Source organism: Peromyscus maniculatus, chromosome 12, assembly GCF_049852395.1.
Source record: "Peromyscus maniculatus bairdii isolate BWxNUB_F1_BW_parent chromosome 12, HU_Pman_BW_mat_3.1, whole genome shotgun sequence".
Taxonomy (NCBI): domain Eukaryota; kingdom Metazoa; phylum Chordata; class Mammalia; order Rodentia; family Cricetidae; genus Peromyscus; species Peromyscus maniculatus.
In genome coordinates this window covers 29,793,180-29,810,759 of record NC_134863.1, presented here as the reverse complement: position 1 = coordinate 29,810,759, position 17,580 = coordinate 29,793,180, and the positions used below count along the sequence as shown (strand labels likewise).

The following is a 17,580-nucleotide window of genomic DNA, read 5'->3' as shown; positions in this document are numbered from 1 at the left end:
GGACACACACCCGTGAGTTCCTGATGGCTGGCAGACTGTCCGGAAGGACAGGAGATGGCTGGAATTCTCTTTCTTTCCTCTCCTGCTACACTGACCTTTGAAGCTATTGCTCCTCTATACTTGGAGCCAGCACATGTGATACCAGCAAGCCAAGCATGTTCCTTCTGCAGAGAACATGCCCAGCCCAATCGTGTTCCTTATGCAGAAGACACACCCATCACTTAGGAACAGTCAACCCAGGCACTGGACGTCCCGCCTCACCAGGTCCCTGTAGTTAGGCAGAACCCTGGGGCAGAGGAGCAGTCAGAGAAGAGGAGTGGACTCCCTTGCAGCAGAAGCCCACTTTCTGACCCTGAGCATAGCTTGCCTCCAGCCCCCTCCACCTGACTTTGTCTCTTCGGAAGAAGGCATCTTGGGTACCAGGATAACACCTGCACTTGGGTACCAGGATAACACCTGCACTGTGGTTCTTAAAAGGAGGGAGATGTGTGGAATTAAACTATCTTTCCCGTCTGATGCCTTTAAAATACACACACACACACACACACACACACACACACACACACACACACACACACACACACACACACATACACACTGGGAATTGAACCCAGAACTTCATGCATGCCAGGCGAGCACTCTGCCCACTAAGCTGTATGCCTGCCTCCTGGTGCCCTTTGTTTTCCACCATTAACTAGGTTTTCCACTGGGCTCCACTGGCTGAGTGATTCCTGCCCAAACCTACCCCTGCCTTCCCTCTCAGCTTTATGCTCCAAAATGCTTTCTGCTGCAAACCCCTCATCTCTTTGTGACTGGATCTCAGCCTCAAAAGCACAGTATAGAAAGTTCCAGCTCCATTACCCACAGGAATAGGCTTTGCTCCTCCCCAAACCAGGGAAGGATGGTGAACCCAGGTACCCCAGTGGCTGAGAGCAGTGCCTAAAAGGGACAAGCCTTCATTTCCTGGTTCTGCCATTCCCAGGCGTGAGCTGTGACCACCATGACCACTCCCTTCAGGTCACCCAGGATTTCTTCACAGCTTCCCACGTCCGCCCCTGCCTCTCTCTCTGGTGCCCCTAGCTTCGTTCTCTCCTTCAGCTCCTGGAACTGGAAATAGGGCGGCAAGCCTCAGGTGCCAGCCCCAGCTCAGCAGGGTCCAGGCCCAGCGCCCCTAAACCAGGCAATGGAGAGGGAAGGCTGTTGTACATGAGAGCCACCCAGACAGGCCATCTGGGAAACCTTCCTTTTCTCAGCCATAAGCCTGTCCACCAGTTATCACCAAACCCCAAACCAGCCAGGCTAACTCTGGGGCAAGTTTTATTGACTGCCACACAGAAAGGTCACTGCGTCTCTGGTTGGCCTTACCCTTAAGCCGTGGCGGCCTGGTTACACTGAACACTTTACAGCCCACTGCTTGTAATTGTCAGCCCTGGAACCAGAATAAAGAATTTGCTTCTGTTTGAAGTGGTTCAGTAGTATAGCATTTCCTAGCACGTGTGAGGAGGCCCAGTACCATAAAAAATAAAACAAACAGTAATACGACAGAGGAGAGGTGGCTGGGTGATTCAGAGAGCTTGCTGCTCTTACAGAAGACTCAAGTTTGGTTCCCAGCATCCTCATCCGGGGCTCACAACTGACTGTACTTCCAGTTCCAAGGGATCTGACACTCTCTTCTGGCCTCTGTAGTCACCCACATTTGTACACACATGAGAGAGACAGAGAGATAGAGTTTTAAAAGAGAGAGAAATGGATACAGAATAAACATTCAGTTGTATTCTATGCTTCATCGACTTTTCTAAGCTCCCAAACTACACACTTAGACACATGCATACTCAAGGCTCAAGATTTATTTGAATTCTCAACAGTCGTCAATGGACCCTTTGTCTATTCAGGTGTGCTCCCTGGAGGTGGGACCTCTGAGCCACTTACATGAGTGCACTTTAGAGACCTGTCTGTCCTTCTCAGCAGACATGAGTGCTCCCTATACTACAAACAATGAAAGTACAACAGTCTAAACTATCTTGGCAAACGAGAACTTGAGACTATGCCTTAATATTTTCCATCTTGTAGCACATATCGATGGCTCTTAGTAGGTGCTGTGCTTCTGTAGGACCTGGGGGAAAGTGGAAAGTATGAGTCTAGCAGAAAACGTCTTTCATCTCCTTCAGGAGTCCATCCACAGAAAATGTGGGCACCTCCAAGAAACACACCCAGCTGGGGTGTAGGAGGAAGTGTGGGTGCTGGTTAAGAGCCAAGTAACTAGGGGTCGAGAGCAGATGAATTCTTGAAAGTCATTTTTAGGGTCCAGAAGATACCAAATCTCTTTAGGAGTCACAGCAGGGATATAGATTCAGGAAAGTTACCCCCAAAGAATGAAGCCCTGCTAGAGACAATATGGAACAATGGTCTTACAGTCAGATGACTTGAATTTGGGCTTGACTCTGCTATTGCCCAACTGTGAGATTTCTAGCGATTGCCCATCTGTTCTGGGCCTCCACCCCTTCACATAGTCCTCTAATCTCAGGAGATTATATAAAAAACATTACAACCTGCAAGCCTCATAAAAATGAGTGCCAGCCCAAGTAATTTTTGAAAACCAATTAAAAACTGTGCAACCGCCATTCATGACCATAGGGAGTTTCAATGCCCAAACAGCCAACGCTCATATAGTTCTTAGTAACCATGATATGGTAGGCATCTCTACCTTTAACATTCAGAATGTGTGATGCTATGGCACTGACTGTGACCAAATTCGTACGCAGGAATTGGGAGCTTGGCTCCTTTGAAACCAGCTGGGGAGGGGTAGGTATTAGCAAGTAGGTACTCCAGGGCTCCAGCCCCTCAATGGGCCTTGGACCACCTGCACAAGTCAAATGGCACAAGGGTGGCATGAAGGTCCCAAAAGATTGCCCTCACCTCAAGAAATTTTGTAACATATCATTGTACATTTTCCTAGTGGAAAGAATTAGCTGAAGAAAAGTGAAAGGCACATTTCAGTGGTCCCCAACGTTTTGTTAACACAGATGCCTGTGACTAGCAACAAAAGACAGGCAGTTTCTGTATGGCCTTCACTATATTCTGCTTCCGTTAAGAGTCTGAGTCTCAAATCCCCTACCACACCCTTCTTTTCTGTTACCCTCCGCAATCGCGTTCAGAGAGCCTCTGGCTCCAACCTTCAGCCCTTCATCATCAGAGGAAATAGGACCAATACCAAAGTCTCATCATCAAAAGAAGGGAAGTTGGAGGGGCTTTCTCACTACCCAATCTCCCAAGAACACAACTCCCTTTATAAGGTTTGGCACAAAAAAAAAAAAAAAAAAAAAAAAAACAGGAAAACCATGAGTACAATTTTGTTAAACAGAGGAAAAAAAAAATACAACTTCTACTTCCTATGTGGAGTTATTGATAAACCAGACTAGCCCTAAGCAAACCTGCCAAGCCTATTAAAAAATAACAACCTTTCAAATCCTTCTTCCTCGTTTGGCAGAAATAGATATTTACACTTACTAACCAGGTTTAGTGGAGACGGAATCACGTAATGAAGATGGATTGAGAGGCCCTGGGATGCAGCCACACAATACTTGAGAACATCTGTGTTACTTGTGATTTCATCCTCCTAAGCAACTGAAATATTCCTACTACGCTTCTGACTCAGAAACAGGATGGCTTCCACTACCTTTCTCCCACTTCACCTTTGCCCTGCTCCTCAGGCAGCTCATCGGTGCTGGGGCCTTCTCTCTCACACCTCTCTAATTCTCTGTCAGTACCGCAACCCCAACGGTATTCCAGATGGCAGGCCCTGCCCCCTCAAGGGCCTCCTGCACCCCGCCTGAGCACTAACCAGACAGGTACGCTCCCAAAGCTCCGCCGTTCCCACTTCAGACTATGGAAAGGACACACAGAGGAATTCAGAGAGGCCAGGGAAGAAGACTGAGATGTGACATGAAGCAGTTGGCTGTGAGGGCCAGAGGCATTGGATCCCCTGAAGCTGGCAGCTATAAGCTACCCCCCTCAAGGGAGTTCTGGGAACTAAATCCAAGTCTTCTGCAGGAGCAGCACCTACTCCTGAATGCTGAGACATCTCTCCAGTCCACTGTTGGATTTTTAAGACATTTACAATGAGAAGGGCTGAAATGAATAAACCTCCTGCCTAAATGAACAGTAAAAAAACAAGACCAAGAGCCAGAAGCTTTTTCATATTTTACTACAGAGGTACTCTATAGATGTATTATTGATCATTATGTAGCTTATTATCTGCTCATTCATATCCTACACGTACAAAATCATTTTATAAAAATGCTTTAAAAACTAGGAGAGAGTGTGTTCTCTGATAGGCTATTACTAGTGAGTGCCTCTGAAGAGACTGGGTACATTCAAGGTCGGGTGGCCGCAGACTGGAAGGTGTGTCTGGTGAGGAAGCATCCACCATGGAGGATTGGGGGCAGCAGCCAGCACAGCCACTGCTGCCAGTTCACCCCACCCTCTGCCCAGCGCCACCTCTTCATGGTCAAGTTTTCGACATCTGATTCTTGACTTTGCTCCTGTCTTCCATGGCTTTCTTCTCATCCAAAATCCATCACCTCACAGGGTGCCATGCAGGAGAGATGAGTAACAGAGACGCATCTTAGTACCTTCCTATCTTAGACCTGTCAATGCTGGTTCTCTAAGACACGTGGGAATTTGATTCCCCCACTCCTTAATCTCATAATGCATTGCTGAAGTCAATCTTTTGAAGACACAGTTCTCAAGTTGCCTTCACTGCAACCTTTTATCTTTAGTCCTTCAAGTATGTTCGTTACGCCATTTCACTACCATGATCAAAACAGCTAAGAAAGCTGTCCTGTTATGATGGTTCTACATTCCACATAACCAAGAGCTCTTGCTGAAAAAAACATGAAACGGAAAAATTTGGCCCAATAATCAGCTGGAACAAGTTCTTAACGTGTATTACTGTGGAAGTCTCTAGGCCAAAATGATTACAATCAAATCATCAGTTCTCTTGAACACCATCCAAAGATCTAGGTCATGCCCCAGTCCAGAAATCCACTGTGATGTTGATATATAAAGGATTGTGCTCCAGAGAGAGTAATCTGTAAGAACAACTCGATAAACCATCTGTTTTCCAGACTCGTGACATCTGGTGTAACAGCTTCATCCTAAGATAAAAAAAAAAAAAAAGCAAACGAGAATGATGAAAATGAGAACACGGCACGCAGTTCCACTGCATTTTGTCCTTCTCCAGAGTGTAGCACAAGCAATTTTACAATTCACTATACTTGCTGAGTTTCCCATTACAAAAAAAAAGAAAAAAGTGTTTTCCTCACTGACTAGGCATTAATGACAGCTGTGTATCTGTGGATCAAACCCTACATCAGGCCCTGGACCAAGAGTGGACATTGCCTCCCATGGGCTCCCATCCATAGGGCAGAGGGGTTACAAGAACCACTGACAGAAAGGGGGTTTGCTGCCCACTCGGAATACGTCCTTGGCTGAGCATCACGGGATCTCTGATCATTCCACTATTGTGAGAAGTTGTCTATAGACAAGAGGGTACACAGTTCTCATAAGAGTCTCAAAAACAGTGTGTGTGTGTGTGTGTGTGTGTGTGTGTGCGCGCGCACACGCGCCTTATTTCCTGAAAGACTCTAGGGAGGGACACATCGAGGTGATAGTTTCACAGAAGGTTAAAAATATGAAATTCAGGAAGTGAAAAAGGAAAGAAAGCAAACACTATTGGGCAAGAGGCACAGGCAGACAAAAGAACAGGATGCGTTTGAGGAAGGATAGTCTGCCCCTGTAGTTGGAGGAGCTGAGCAACAGGGGTAGAGAAGTAGGCATTGAAGAGTTCTCTAGGACCTCAGCCATGACAGTGACAACATGGTTGGAGACCAGAAGCACAATGTTGAGCTACATAACGTCAAAGGAGAAGAAATGCAGTATAACTTCACTTACACACAGTTGAAGATGTGCAAAACTAATTTCTGTTTGATTTAGGAATAAAGAAAGTATGGAAAACAATAAATGAAGAAACAGCCGGGCGGTGGTGGCGCACGCCTTTAATCCCAGCACTTGGGAGGCAGAGGCAGGTGGATCTCTGTGAGTTCAAGGCCACCCTGGTCTACAAAGTGAGTCCCAGGAAAGGCGCAAAGCTACACAGAGAAACCCTGTCTCAATTTAAAAAAAAAAAAAAAAAAAAAAAAAAAAAAAAAAAAAAAAAAAAAAAACTTTAAAACAAATAATAAGTGAAGAAACAGCCTAAAGGATTATCATTATGACAAATAAGTATCACAAAGTTCAGCAAAGTGTCACCTAGGGCAGGGGTGGGTATTGAAAGGAAGGTGTGGGTTTAGGGAGGCCACACAGACATACCTAAGGGGTCGGTGTGGGGATCAAGACACTTCATACTTGTCATACAATTTATAAGTATTCTCTTGTAAGTATTAAATAACAAACAGAAAAGTGCACAACTATTGATAACGACTGGAAAGGCATAGAAAAGTCTATTCCTTTGAAATTGTCGCCTCTAACAAAAGAGCTAAAAAGATTTTTAACACCATCTTAACATGTAGAGATTAATAAATGGGCAAGAAAATTCTTGAATACAGCTTTTCAAAGGGAACAAACTCAGAACAAAAAAACATAAATTTTTCCATCAGAACCACAATGTGTTTATCTGCCAGAGTTCCTCAGTGAAAGGGCCAAAGCTGGGCAGGAAGATACAGGACAGGGCTAGGACATCACCTCTCCCTAGAGCACAGAGCAGGAAGCTCCCAAAGACAGCCGCAGTTACATCCTTGGGACTGGGGCCAGCTTGAAGCGCTCCAGCTGATCAGAATCGAGACCACTTTCTTTTTTTTTTTTTTTGGTTTTTCGAGACAGAGTTTCTCTGTGTAGCTTTGTGCCTTTCCTGGATCCCACTCTGTAGACCAGGCTGGCCTCGAACTCACAGAGATCCGCCTGCCTCTGCCTCCCAAGTGCTGGGATTAAAGGCGTGCGCCACCACCGCCCGGTGAGACCACTTTCTTATCAAAAAGAACATGAACCACAAACTGAAGGACGCTCAGAGATACCTGGTGATTACTCTGGAAAACGACCCATCAGTGCTGGCCTCTCACCCTTCGGTCTGCCTTTCCTAAAGGAACTATACCCCACGGTACTCAAACAGATAAAGAGAGTATGTCCTTCTTTGTAAGAAGATTTAATAAAGGAAGAAAGAGTGGTAGAATCAGGATATCACAGCTTTGAAACCCTTGATTGAAGGGATGGGCAACAGGTGCTAAAAATCACTAGGTAAAGATCTGATGAGAAATCTCAAAATGAGCAGATCCGGCCAACCATACCCAAGCCCCAGAACAATCCTGACACCAAACCTGTTCTCCTAGTTTGGAAATAAAGAAGTAAATAAATAAAAAAGAAATACAGAGGTCACAGGAACACATCAAATCTCTAGGTGGCAATTAGCAAAAATTCCTAAAGGGGGTTACTGTTGCTGAATCTACTGGATACACTACCTGATACGTTCAACAATGCATTGCAAGGAATAAACAAAAAGAAAGGGTAGGGAACGGTGGTACACATCTACACTCCCAGCACTCGGAAGGTGAGACAGTGGAGTCACTTGAGGCTAAAGGGGACTACGTGGACAGTGAAACTCTGTCTCAAAAAAGAATCAAAAGAGAACCTCCAGGCCAAAGGTTATCCTGATAATAATGCGGACTTTGTTTATTTATCACACTGAACAAACCCATGCTTTTTTTAAAGGTCCTTATTAGACAATCAGGAAATCTAAAAACGGATTTTGGACATGCGGTGACATTGTTAATATTCTGATCCGCCCCTTGGAATCCTGCCCCTTGGTGCCACCTTGCGTCCTGACCTAAAAGCCTCTTTTTAAGGAAAAACTCCGCCCCTTCTTCTCTTCTGCTTTCCTCTCAAGAGGTGCGCACCTCTCTTCCTCCCTCTCCTTTCTGTCTTTTCCTATCTTTCTCCTTACCCCTAGTTATAATAAACCACTTCCAAGCAGATGCAGCCTCGGGGTTGTGAATGTCCACCTGCCACTGCCCACGCCATGCCTGCATGGCATGCCGTCACCTGCCACCACATCCGCTGCAGCATGTCAGCTCGGTCCCCTGCATCGTGGGATACCCTGGCCAGGCCAGCTGGGGGCTTCCCATGCGTGCATAATTCATAACAGACATAATGAATTATTTTGTTAATTTTATTTTAGGCATAATAACGGTACTATGGTTCTCATTATAGGACTCTTTATATTTTAAGGATGCATGTGAAAATACATACACAGACGCTATGATAAAGAATCCAATGGACAGAAGAAAAAAGTGGGACAAGGCAGAGAAGCCAGGAGTTCACCCTTGCAGAAACAAGGGGTCTGTGGACTATTCTCCCTTACTTGGGTTCTGCTTTAAAAGCTCCTTCCTAAAAAGCTTTTTTTTTTTTTTTTTTTTTTTTTTTTTTTTGGTTTTTTTTCGAGACAGGGTTTCTCTGTGTAGCTTTGCGCCTTTCCTGGAACTCACTTGGTAGCCCAGGCTGGCCTCAAACTCACGGAGATCCGCCTGGCTCTGCCTCCCGAGTGCTGGGATTAAAGGCGTGCGCCACCACCGCCCGGCTCCTAAAAAGCTTTTAACAAGGTCAACCGGCTTATGCGATCAATCTCAGCATGGTGTGTTGGCTACACAGGAGACTCACGAGATGGATGCCAGGTGGGGGAATCCAGATCTTACCGGTCCACGTTCACCTCGTTCCCTTTGTCTCTGGTGTGGAAGATCATAGTGTATTTACCCACTTCAGGGCTGGGCCGGGAGATTTTCATTTTATGGAGCTCAACCCTAGAAAGACAACGAGGTTGATTTTGAAATCTAGCCCATCTATTTATCGTTAAGTCCTTAAAAGAATCACCTGTGATTCAAGAAAAACAATCACACACAAAGGTGGCTGGCACAGTGTGAGGCTACTAACATGAGCAAATATTATCTTTGAGACATAGTCACTGTCCTCTGTAACCAAAGTGCCACCAGATAATTCACAGTCCTATCTTGTAAGGAAGGAATTAACAAACAATGCATCCTGCAACCCTATGTGATTTCTTTAAAAAAAAAAAAAAAAAAAAAAAAAACTGTTGCAAAAATTTCAGCGTCCTATTTTAGAAAAAGATCATTCAAGCACTAAAAGGAGCTTCGAGTGGTAACATACACCTGTGATTCCAGCAGGTTGAGTGGAGCTGCTGATCAGAGGCAGGAGGGGCAGTGAGAAATTGAGACTAGCCTAAGCTACATATCGAGTTCCAAGCTGACCTGAGGTGCAGATGGGACCCTGTCTCATAAACAAAGAAGTAATATTTAACACTTACTAATGGAGAAACACCAATTTGCAGTTGATTATTTTTAAAAAGAGAGAGAAGACCTGATAAAAAATACTAATTTTAATACATTCCAAAAAGCAAGGCAATTAAGTCTGTCGGGCTCTCTAATTAATAACATTGCCCATCACAAGAAAAGGAAGGGCTGTGCAAAGTTATAATCTTTAAAGCCACAAACCAAGGTTCAGCCTAAGCTCTGTACCTGACAACTTCTGTCAGTCAGCTCATTCTCCCAGATCTCAGCCTCCTCTAGAAGTGAGGCTGGGGACAAAGAATGCATTTCAAAGGCCCAGATAACAGGATTCAATGGAATGTGCTTTGCAGCTGGTAATGCAGTCTGTAGGCGCACAGACGTGGTGCTCAACATTAGCACATTTCAGCCCATGTTATGTTCTGTCCTTCCCGGCTTATCCAGTGCATTAATGGAGGGCTGTTCTGAAGACCACTGATGTTCCCATAGAGGCAGAAGAGAAAGACAGAAAAGCAGAGGGACATGAGAAAAAGAAGAGCCCCTCACCCTGGGATCTAGATGCCTTTCCTGCAGACAGCAAGGAAACTTCAGCACTGCTAAGGCCAAAAATGCCTGCAGAGATAATGCAGGGTTTTCCTACAGACACCTCACACCAGGATGCTAAACACAACAAGCTGTGTCTGCCTAGAGACAGAATGTTTATACCCTTGAGTTTTTCCATGCTAGCACTCCGCTCTCATCCCTAAATCTAGATCACCCACCTCCTAAAACCACATTCTAATTTCATTTGCAAAAGGGAATTTTTGGAGAGAAATAAGTAAGCCAGCTCATAGATTTTAAATTCTACTTAGACATTAAGTGCTACTTAATCTTTAAACCTTGTTGTGGGGCCGGAAAGATGGCTCAATGGTTAAGAGCACTTACTGCCCTTCCAGAGAACCTGTGTTTAATCCTCAGCACCCACGTGATAGCTCACAACCATCTCCAGTCCCGGGTGGATTCCGAAACCCTCTGCAGGCCTCCACAGGTACATGGTGCACACAAAACACTCATACATATAAAATAAAAAATAAAGATTAAACAGTTTCTTAAGACGTTGTGTGCGAACATTTGTGTGCATGTGCGTGCGCACATGAGACATGCATAATTTCCCTGAAAGAAGTCTACACCTACATATGGGTATTTCTTATTCTTTCCCTACCCCATCCCCCCCCAACAAAAACCTCTATTTATATGAACACTTGCACCTAATCTATATTAAGAATGCCCTTAAGTAAATTCCAGTTCTGCTTTCTACTGGCTTGTCCTTCAGCTTTAAGGGAGAGGGAAACTCTTGTTTTGGTTTCATTTGGTAACCTCAAGGATGCTTTTTTAGAGATCTCAGCTGGCTGCAGAAAAAAACTCCAACCCTCTCTATCCTACCCTGAACTGAGCAGTCTGTGTGACTGCTGAGGGGCTTGGAGACATGGAGCCCATAGGCAGGAAAATCTCCCTCTTCAGAAAACTGCAAAGGCTCTCTGCCCAAAGGGAGCAAGACTGAGCAGCACGAGGCCTTCGGCTCCTTCACGCCAGCCCAGTGGGAACTTGATAGTCACACATCTACTAAATTAGAGCTGCAGCTTAGAACATGCTTTCCAAGCGGCAGTGGGAAGAGGAAAAGGTCCCCTGACTGCCAGGAGGCCCTTGCGATTACAGCTCTGACATACGGGCCATGAGCTTTTGAGTAGTTAGGAATTTCTGGGCTTTTGAATAGGTAGAATTGTCCGGGCAATGGGAACATCTTTAACCATCAAAACACACACACACACACACACACACACACACACACACACACACACACACACACACAAAAGAAAGAAAGAAAGAAAAGAAAAAAGAAAGAAAGAAAGAAAGAAGGAAGGAAGGAAGGAAGGAAGGAAGGAAGGAAGGAAGGAAGGAAGAGAAGAGAAGAGAAGAGAAGAGAGGAGAAGAGAAGAGAAAAAAGAAAAGAAAAGAAAAGAAAAGAAAAAGACTTCTCGGGAAGAAAATAAAAGAGGAGGCCAGGCATCCTGGGGAGTTTCTCTTGGTCCTCCAGAGCAGAAAGTTGTCTAAAGGGATCCAGGAGTTACACCAGCAGCCCAGAGTGAGTCTTCTAAGTCAGGGTATCTCTCTCTGATAGAGGAGACAGCACTCTGCTCCACATGCTGGGAACAGTGTCAGGGCCGGGGGGGGGGGGGGGGGGGGGGGGGGGGGGGGGGGCGGGGGCTGGGGCGCTGAAGAAAAGCACAAGACTTATCATAGGCCATTCTCAGAGTGTCAGTCTCATAGACAACCTTAAGTTTGGGCCTTCCCATTCACTAGTGTGCCCAAGGCCCCCACCAACACTTCTGCACCCCAAACCCAGCAACAGATGACCCTCCTTGGTGTCTAGACTTCAATTGACAAAGAACAATTTAGGCCACTCTGCCCTCCCTTCATACCCTGCCACCCTTTGCTGGCCTGTCATTTACAGGAGCAGCACACAAGCACAGGTTTCCAGAGTCACCACTGATTAGAAGAGCCCCATGAAGGCCCCCTTCTCTGTTGTTCACCTGAGTCTGAGGTCATCGTCTTCGCCTCCCCATCCCCAGTAGTTGTTAGAGAATCCATTCACCTTGAAAAACTGTTCTCTGCTGAGGGCAGTAACACCCCCAAAATATTTACTGTAGCGTAACCTGCAGCAAAAGAGAAGAGAGAAAAGTGGTGACATTTAGCACAAGAACCCTTTGGTCCCACGGACACACTGGTTATCTCTGGTTCTGGGGATGGCATTCCAGGACCGCCTGAGGAGGATACACTTCTGCCCATTTTATCCATTTAGTCTTTTCTCGTGTCCACCACCCTGTCCTCCTGGCACGCAATCTACTGTTGACGTCACTAAGACCCACATACCTGTTATTGATAACACTGGTATTCGGAGATCCGTAAAGATACCTAAGAGTGCACTATTGCTCAAACGTCAATGAAAGACCTCATCCCACATACCAGTCCGATGAGTGTGAAGGGCAGCAGGTGAGTAAGGATTCTGGGTTGGATCCGTGTTCAGCATGAATGAGTGTCATGATGAGTTTTTTTTTGTTTTGTTTTGTTTTTTGTTTGTTTGTTTGTTTTTTTTTTTTTTTTTTTTTACCTCTTTCTCTTTTGGGAGTGAAGAAGTGTGAATTGGGAGACACTTCCAGCCCATGCTATGAGTGTGCTCACTCTGCCAATCTCCATCTTAGAGTTAGTTTCCTACAAAATTCAACACACCACCCCAATGCCCTGAACTGTTGGCTTGGGCAACTGGGTGTGGAATGCAGTGCCTTTCATGAAAATTGAGTATGGTTTTGAGAGCAAGACAATAAATTATTCTTTGGCTAAATTTGATATGTTCCTGGGCCTTTTGACAACAGGCAAGGGACGCAGGGTCCAAGCTCACAAGACACCTGTGGCTATGGATAACTCGGCAGTTGTGAGCACCTGCAGATCCTGGAGTAGCAGGAACCCACTGGACAACAACAGAGTGATCAGGAAGAGCTGAGCATCTGTGGAACTGCTGTGAAGACTGACACGGAACAGTGGGAGCTAAGAGCCCAGGAAAAGGACTGGGAGACACATCACAAATCCTCCAGACTATAGTGACACATCAGCAAGCTGAGAGGAGGCTAGCCCTCAATGCAACTCTGACAGCCTTTGGAATTGCAAGCGGAGATGAGGCTAGCCCTCAATGCAACTCTGACAGCCTTTGGAATTGCAGGTGGAGGGACCGCACGGAGGATTTCTAACTTCAATCAACTTCAGTTCGAAATGTCTGGAGCCAACTGAATCCTGATGTTTCCCAGACAAGAAGAAAAACCAAAAAGGAAGACACAATGCACTGTACACATTTCCCACCTACCAAGTGACATCCCAAGGCTTCTCTGAGCTTGAGGAGTTTCTACACACCTAGTTACAATCTAGTAACCCTAGGTACGCCATCATAGAAACAGAGTTACCCATGCTAACCAGATTGTAATCCCGACAAATATCTGAGGGAAACAATTTTAAAAGAGGAAATTTTTATTCTGGCTCGTAGTTCCAATCCATGGCCAGCTAGCTCCATTGCTTTCAGGCCTGTGGCAATTGACAGTGTCATGATGGAAAGGTATGGCCAGTGGAGAAGGCTACTCTAAGACAGTCAAGAAAGATGAGGAAGGGGAGCAGGACAAGATATACCCCTTAGAACACACTTCCAGAAACCTACTTCCTCCGAGTAGACCCCACCTCTGAAAATATCCATTACTTCCCATTAATGCCATTAGATTACAAACCCATCACTGAAACCACTGACTAGGTCAGAGCCCTCAGGATCTAATTGTCTCTAGAGATGCCTTCATATGTATCTCGGAGGTATACCCAAGTAACTCATTGGCACTTCTCAGTCTGTTCAGGTTGACAACCAAGACTGACTGTCACAGTTACATGCATGCATCTAAAATTCTGGCAAATGACATTTTTCAACCTAAAACCAATATATAAAAAAAAAGAAGTAAAATATGTAGAACATGGCTATTACTATCATTTAAGATTACCAAGGTCTAGTTAATAGGGGAGGGACTCTTAACTACCAAAGCAGCAGCTACATCTGGACCCTGTGGAGAGAAATATCAGCCCACACGACAACCTTCCAAAGAGCAGTCTCCATGAGAGACCCAGCATGCACGAGCTGGAGGGGACTGCCAATACCACCACGCCTGACGCCTCAGCAGCTGGCTGAGAGCACAGTGCCATCATGGCTCTTCCTGCCTAGAGCTCAGAACTGACCACCACCAGGGTTCTTAGAAAGGACTCGTTGCCACAGCAAGAGGAGTAGCGCCTGGAAGGACCCAGATCTGCAGAAAAGGGGAGGAGCCGGTGGTGAGAAGTTGGTGAGGACAAGCATAGGCTGAGGAGCACTAGGACCAGAGCACCTGAGACCAGCTCTGCTACAGGGAGGAGGAGCAGGCGCGCCCATGGAAAACTACAAAACTGTTCTCACTACTGCTCTCCAGCAAACGCCTGTGTCTACTGCCTTCTGCTTTTGGTCCCTTTTCTGTTTTAACTGGCCCTCGGGTGAGTTTACACATATATTTTAAAGGCTGTAAGGTCCCCAGAATGAGGAAAATGTAGTCACACAATAACAATGGAGTCCTTGGAGAACATGTGGGGGAGGGGGGGAGGTTCAGAGGGATCCTTCGCAGTAAAAGTCGCCATGCGGCTGAACTACTTGGGCAAGTCACTTTAACTTCCTCTGAGCACTGAGCGTGTGGCAAGTGAAAACATTTCTTGTTGTTTGTTTTGTTTTCACAGACGGGGCTGTTTATTCCCTCTTGTACATTAAACCATGAATTCACACGGAATGGGCTCCAGCAGCTCAGGCTCCTTCCCGTCGGTCCTCACAAAGTGTGCTTCTCTGAGTGGAGCGGCTGGCTGGTGCTCCCGCTGCACCCAGGAGCCCTTTTCTTTGGCTTCGTTTTTCTTCTGGTAGTTTTCCTTCACCTGCTTCAGGAAGCCATCTTGGCTCTGGGAGAACCTGGTGTGCTCAGTCCGCACATTGATTCTCTGGGCAAGAATCTTGCCCTTAACTTGCTTGTTTACAATGATACCCACAGCATGCTGGGTAATGCGGTGGACGCTTCCCGGTTTGCCATGATAACACTAATGGGGCAATCCTTTTTGAACAGTGCCCATTCCCTTGATGTCTACAACAGTACCCTTCTTGTAGACTCACTTGCATGTGGCCAAAGGAACGAGTCTATGCTTCCTAAAAGGCCTAGAGTACATACAGCTGGTGTCCTTCCTCTTTCCCTTTGTGTTTGTCATTTGGGGAACTTACTGGAAGATGGCTCCCATGGCCGAAAGGGGACAGTGAACCCCACTGAGCTGACTGATGCTCCATGACACAAGAATACAGAGCTGCCAGCAGGAGACACTGAGTGCTTACAATTGGACTTGCCAGACACCAGCAGAATTTTGCCCATGATAGCAAAGTTAAGGAGAAAGAAGGCCTACCTCTCCCCAGCCACGAAAGCTGAGGCGTCTGCATGATGCATACAATAAGACAGGGAAAATGAAAGTAATACAATATGAAATCTAAGTCTGAACAGATGAAGATGGGGAGTACAGGCAAGCATAACTCGGTGATGGAGAACCTGCATATTGCAAGGGCCTTATGTTTAACTCCCATCAATCAGCATGTGTGCACACACGCGTGCATGCATGCATACACACATACACACACACACACACACACACACACACACACACACACACACACGTCATCAAGCAAGATTATTTTTGGTTTCTAAAAGAGGGTCACCATTTTCCTCAGAGCTGCATTTAAATCAAAAGGTAAGCATATTCAGTTATGCAAGGAAGACAAAGGCTTGTGGGTGGTGTCTGGGAATAGCAGCAATGGAAGGACAAATTAAACTGCAAGATTCAGGCATGGGCTGTCTCTCAGCGTGCACAGCATCTGATGGAATCCATAAGGGGGACACCAAAGTATAAGTCACCAGCAGTTCCCAGCAGGAATGTGCAATTATCTCTGCCCGCTGATGGCCGGTTAACACACTGATGCCCTCTAGACTCGCAGTCCAAGATCTGTCCTTAACAATCCTGTGTAACTGCTCAGACAGAATGAGAGGCTTAAGGTTCAAAGTTAAAGAGTCAATCCCAATCGGGCATGTGGACTGTTGACATTTCTGTATAGAAGGAGGGAGCAGAGAGGATCACTGGACCCTCACCTCTGTTCCCAGTTACTCCTCCCAGACATATGTATGAAACGCCCTAACTACACATGGCCTTGAGGTCTCATGGCCTTGAGCTACATGACCTGGGCTAGGGAAGGTTAGCCCAATGGACCACCATCTATGTGGGCACTGGGAAACTGACCCCCATGCTTAGTGCAGACCATCCAGAAAGGCTGCTTTAGGGTCACACATCCTTCTACACTGCAGCGGCCTCTCACCTATGATCTATATAAATAAGCCTAATAAACACATTGCTCCTCAGAGGGTGAACTTTGGTGGAATCAAACTTTGGTTCATTCCAGGGACCTCATAAGCAGGGTGCAGATGTGGGTTACGCTCCTACCCTGAGAGAAATTCTCAGGAGAGTTACAAAAGAAACCACTTAAGTAGTCAGTCCAAAGTGAGAGGCCTGTACTGCAGACGCACCATGGAAGCAAAGACCAAGGAAAGCGTCAAGAGACTCGGTTTCCCTTTCACACTCTGTATGTTCTGCCAGAGTCCCCCACCATATTTCACCGTTTAGTTTTAGCTGTGTCCCGACTTCCTCTCCCACCCTCCTAACTTAAGTGCTCACAGCTGTGTTTGCAGATTAACACATGTCCATAGGCGCTTCCTGTCCCAGTCTACCAGTACTTACTCTGCCTCTTCAACCTGGCCTCTTGACCCCTAGCCTAGTGTCTACATGAATGGCAGGGCTTGGAGGAAGGTGACAGGGACGTGTGTGCTGCACGCACTCAGTTTAATTTCCCTAGACCTTATCTCGATCCATATTTCCCTTCAGTTGTCTTTGACTAGGAGCTGGAATAAAATACAATTAAAAACCTGGGGACCGAAATGGAGAGGAATGAAGGAATGGTGGCATTTCCCATGGTGGCTCTGAAAGACAGGAATTTGTCCTGGATATCCTGGTTCCCAGACTCTTTGTTGTTGTTGTTGTTGTTGTTGTTGTTGTTGTTGTTGTTTGTTTTTTGTTTTTTGTTTTTCGAGACAGAGTTTCTCTGTGTAGCTTTGCGCCTTTCCTGGGACTCACTTGGTAGCCCAGGCTGGCCTCGAACTCACAGAGATCCACCTGGCTCTGCCTCCCGAGTGCTGGAATTAAAGGCGTGCGCCACCACCGCCCGTCCCCCAAACAGACTCTTAAGGTGGACACATGCACCCTCACCTTTCCCTAGAACTCTGGCAAACTATCTTCAAAAGAGACAGCATGTCCAAACACTGGCCAAGGGGGCGCCATCATGTCCAATGGAGGAAATCAGGACGGATGGGCGGTTACTAGAATCCCACTGTGTGCGAAAGCCTGTCATGTCCTGCCACAGGTGCTGCAGGGTGAGGCCACCAGGATTTGCTATGCTTGAACTACATTCCTCTCCTTTCCCTTTGTCTTTGTGCTTCTTGTCAAGGCCGTGGAGGTCTTTTTCCCCCCTCATTTCATCCTTTAATTGCTGTTCTGCACATTAAGGGAAAAT

General features: G+C 46.1%; 1 protein-coding gene and 1 pseudogene across 4 annotated transcripts in view; both read right to left on the bottom strand.

Moving 5' to 3' along the window:
- Positions 1–4,188: 4,188 nt before the first annotated feature.
- Positions 4,189–17,580, bottom strand: part of B4galt4 (beta-1,4-galactosyltransferase 4) — a 38,645-nt gene continuing 25,253 nt past the window's right edge. For all 4 annotated transcript variants that reach the window (XM_076548854.1, XM_042259295.2, XM_006975747.4 and 1 more), the window contains 3 exons: positions 11,918–12,040; positions 8,742–8,846; positions 4,189–5,156 (listed from right to left, as the gene is read on the bottom strand). In XM_076548854.1, coding sequence (XP_076404969.1) covers positions 5,024–5,156; positions 8,742–8,846; positions 11,918–12,040 — 361 coding nt within the window. In that variant the 3' untranslated portion in view covers positions 4,189–5,023. The remainder of the gene's footprint in view (positions 5,157–8,741; positions 8,847–11,917; positions 12,041–17,580) is intronic.
- Positions 14,566–15,319, bottom strand: LOC143268120 (large ribosomal subunit protein eL21 pseudogene; annotated as a pseudogene).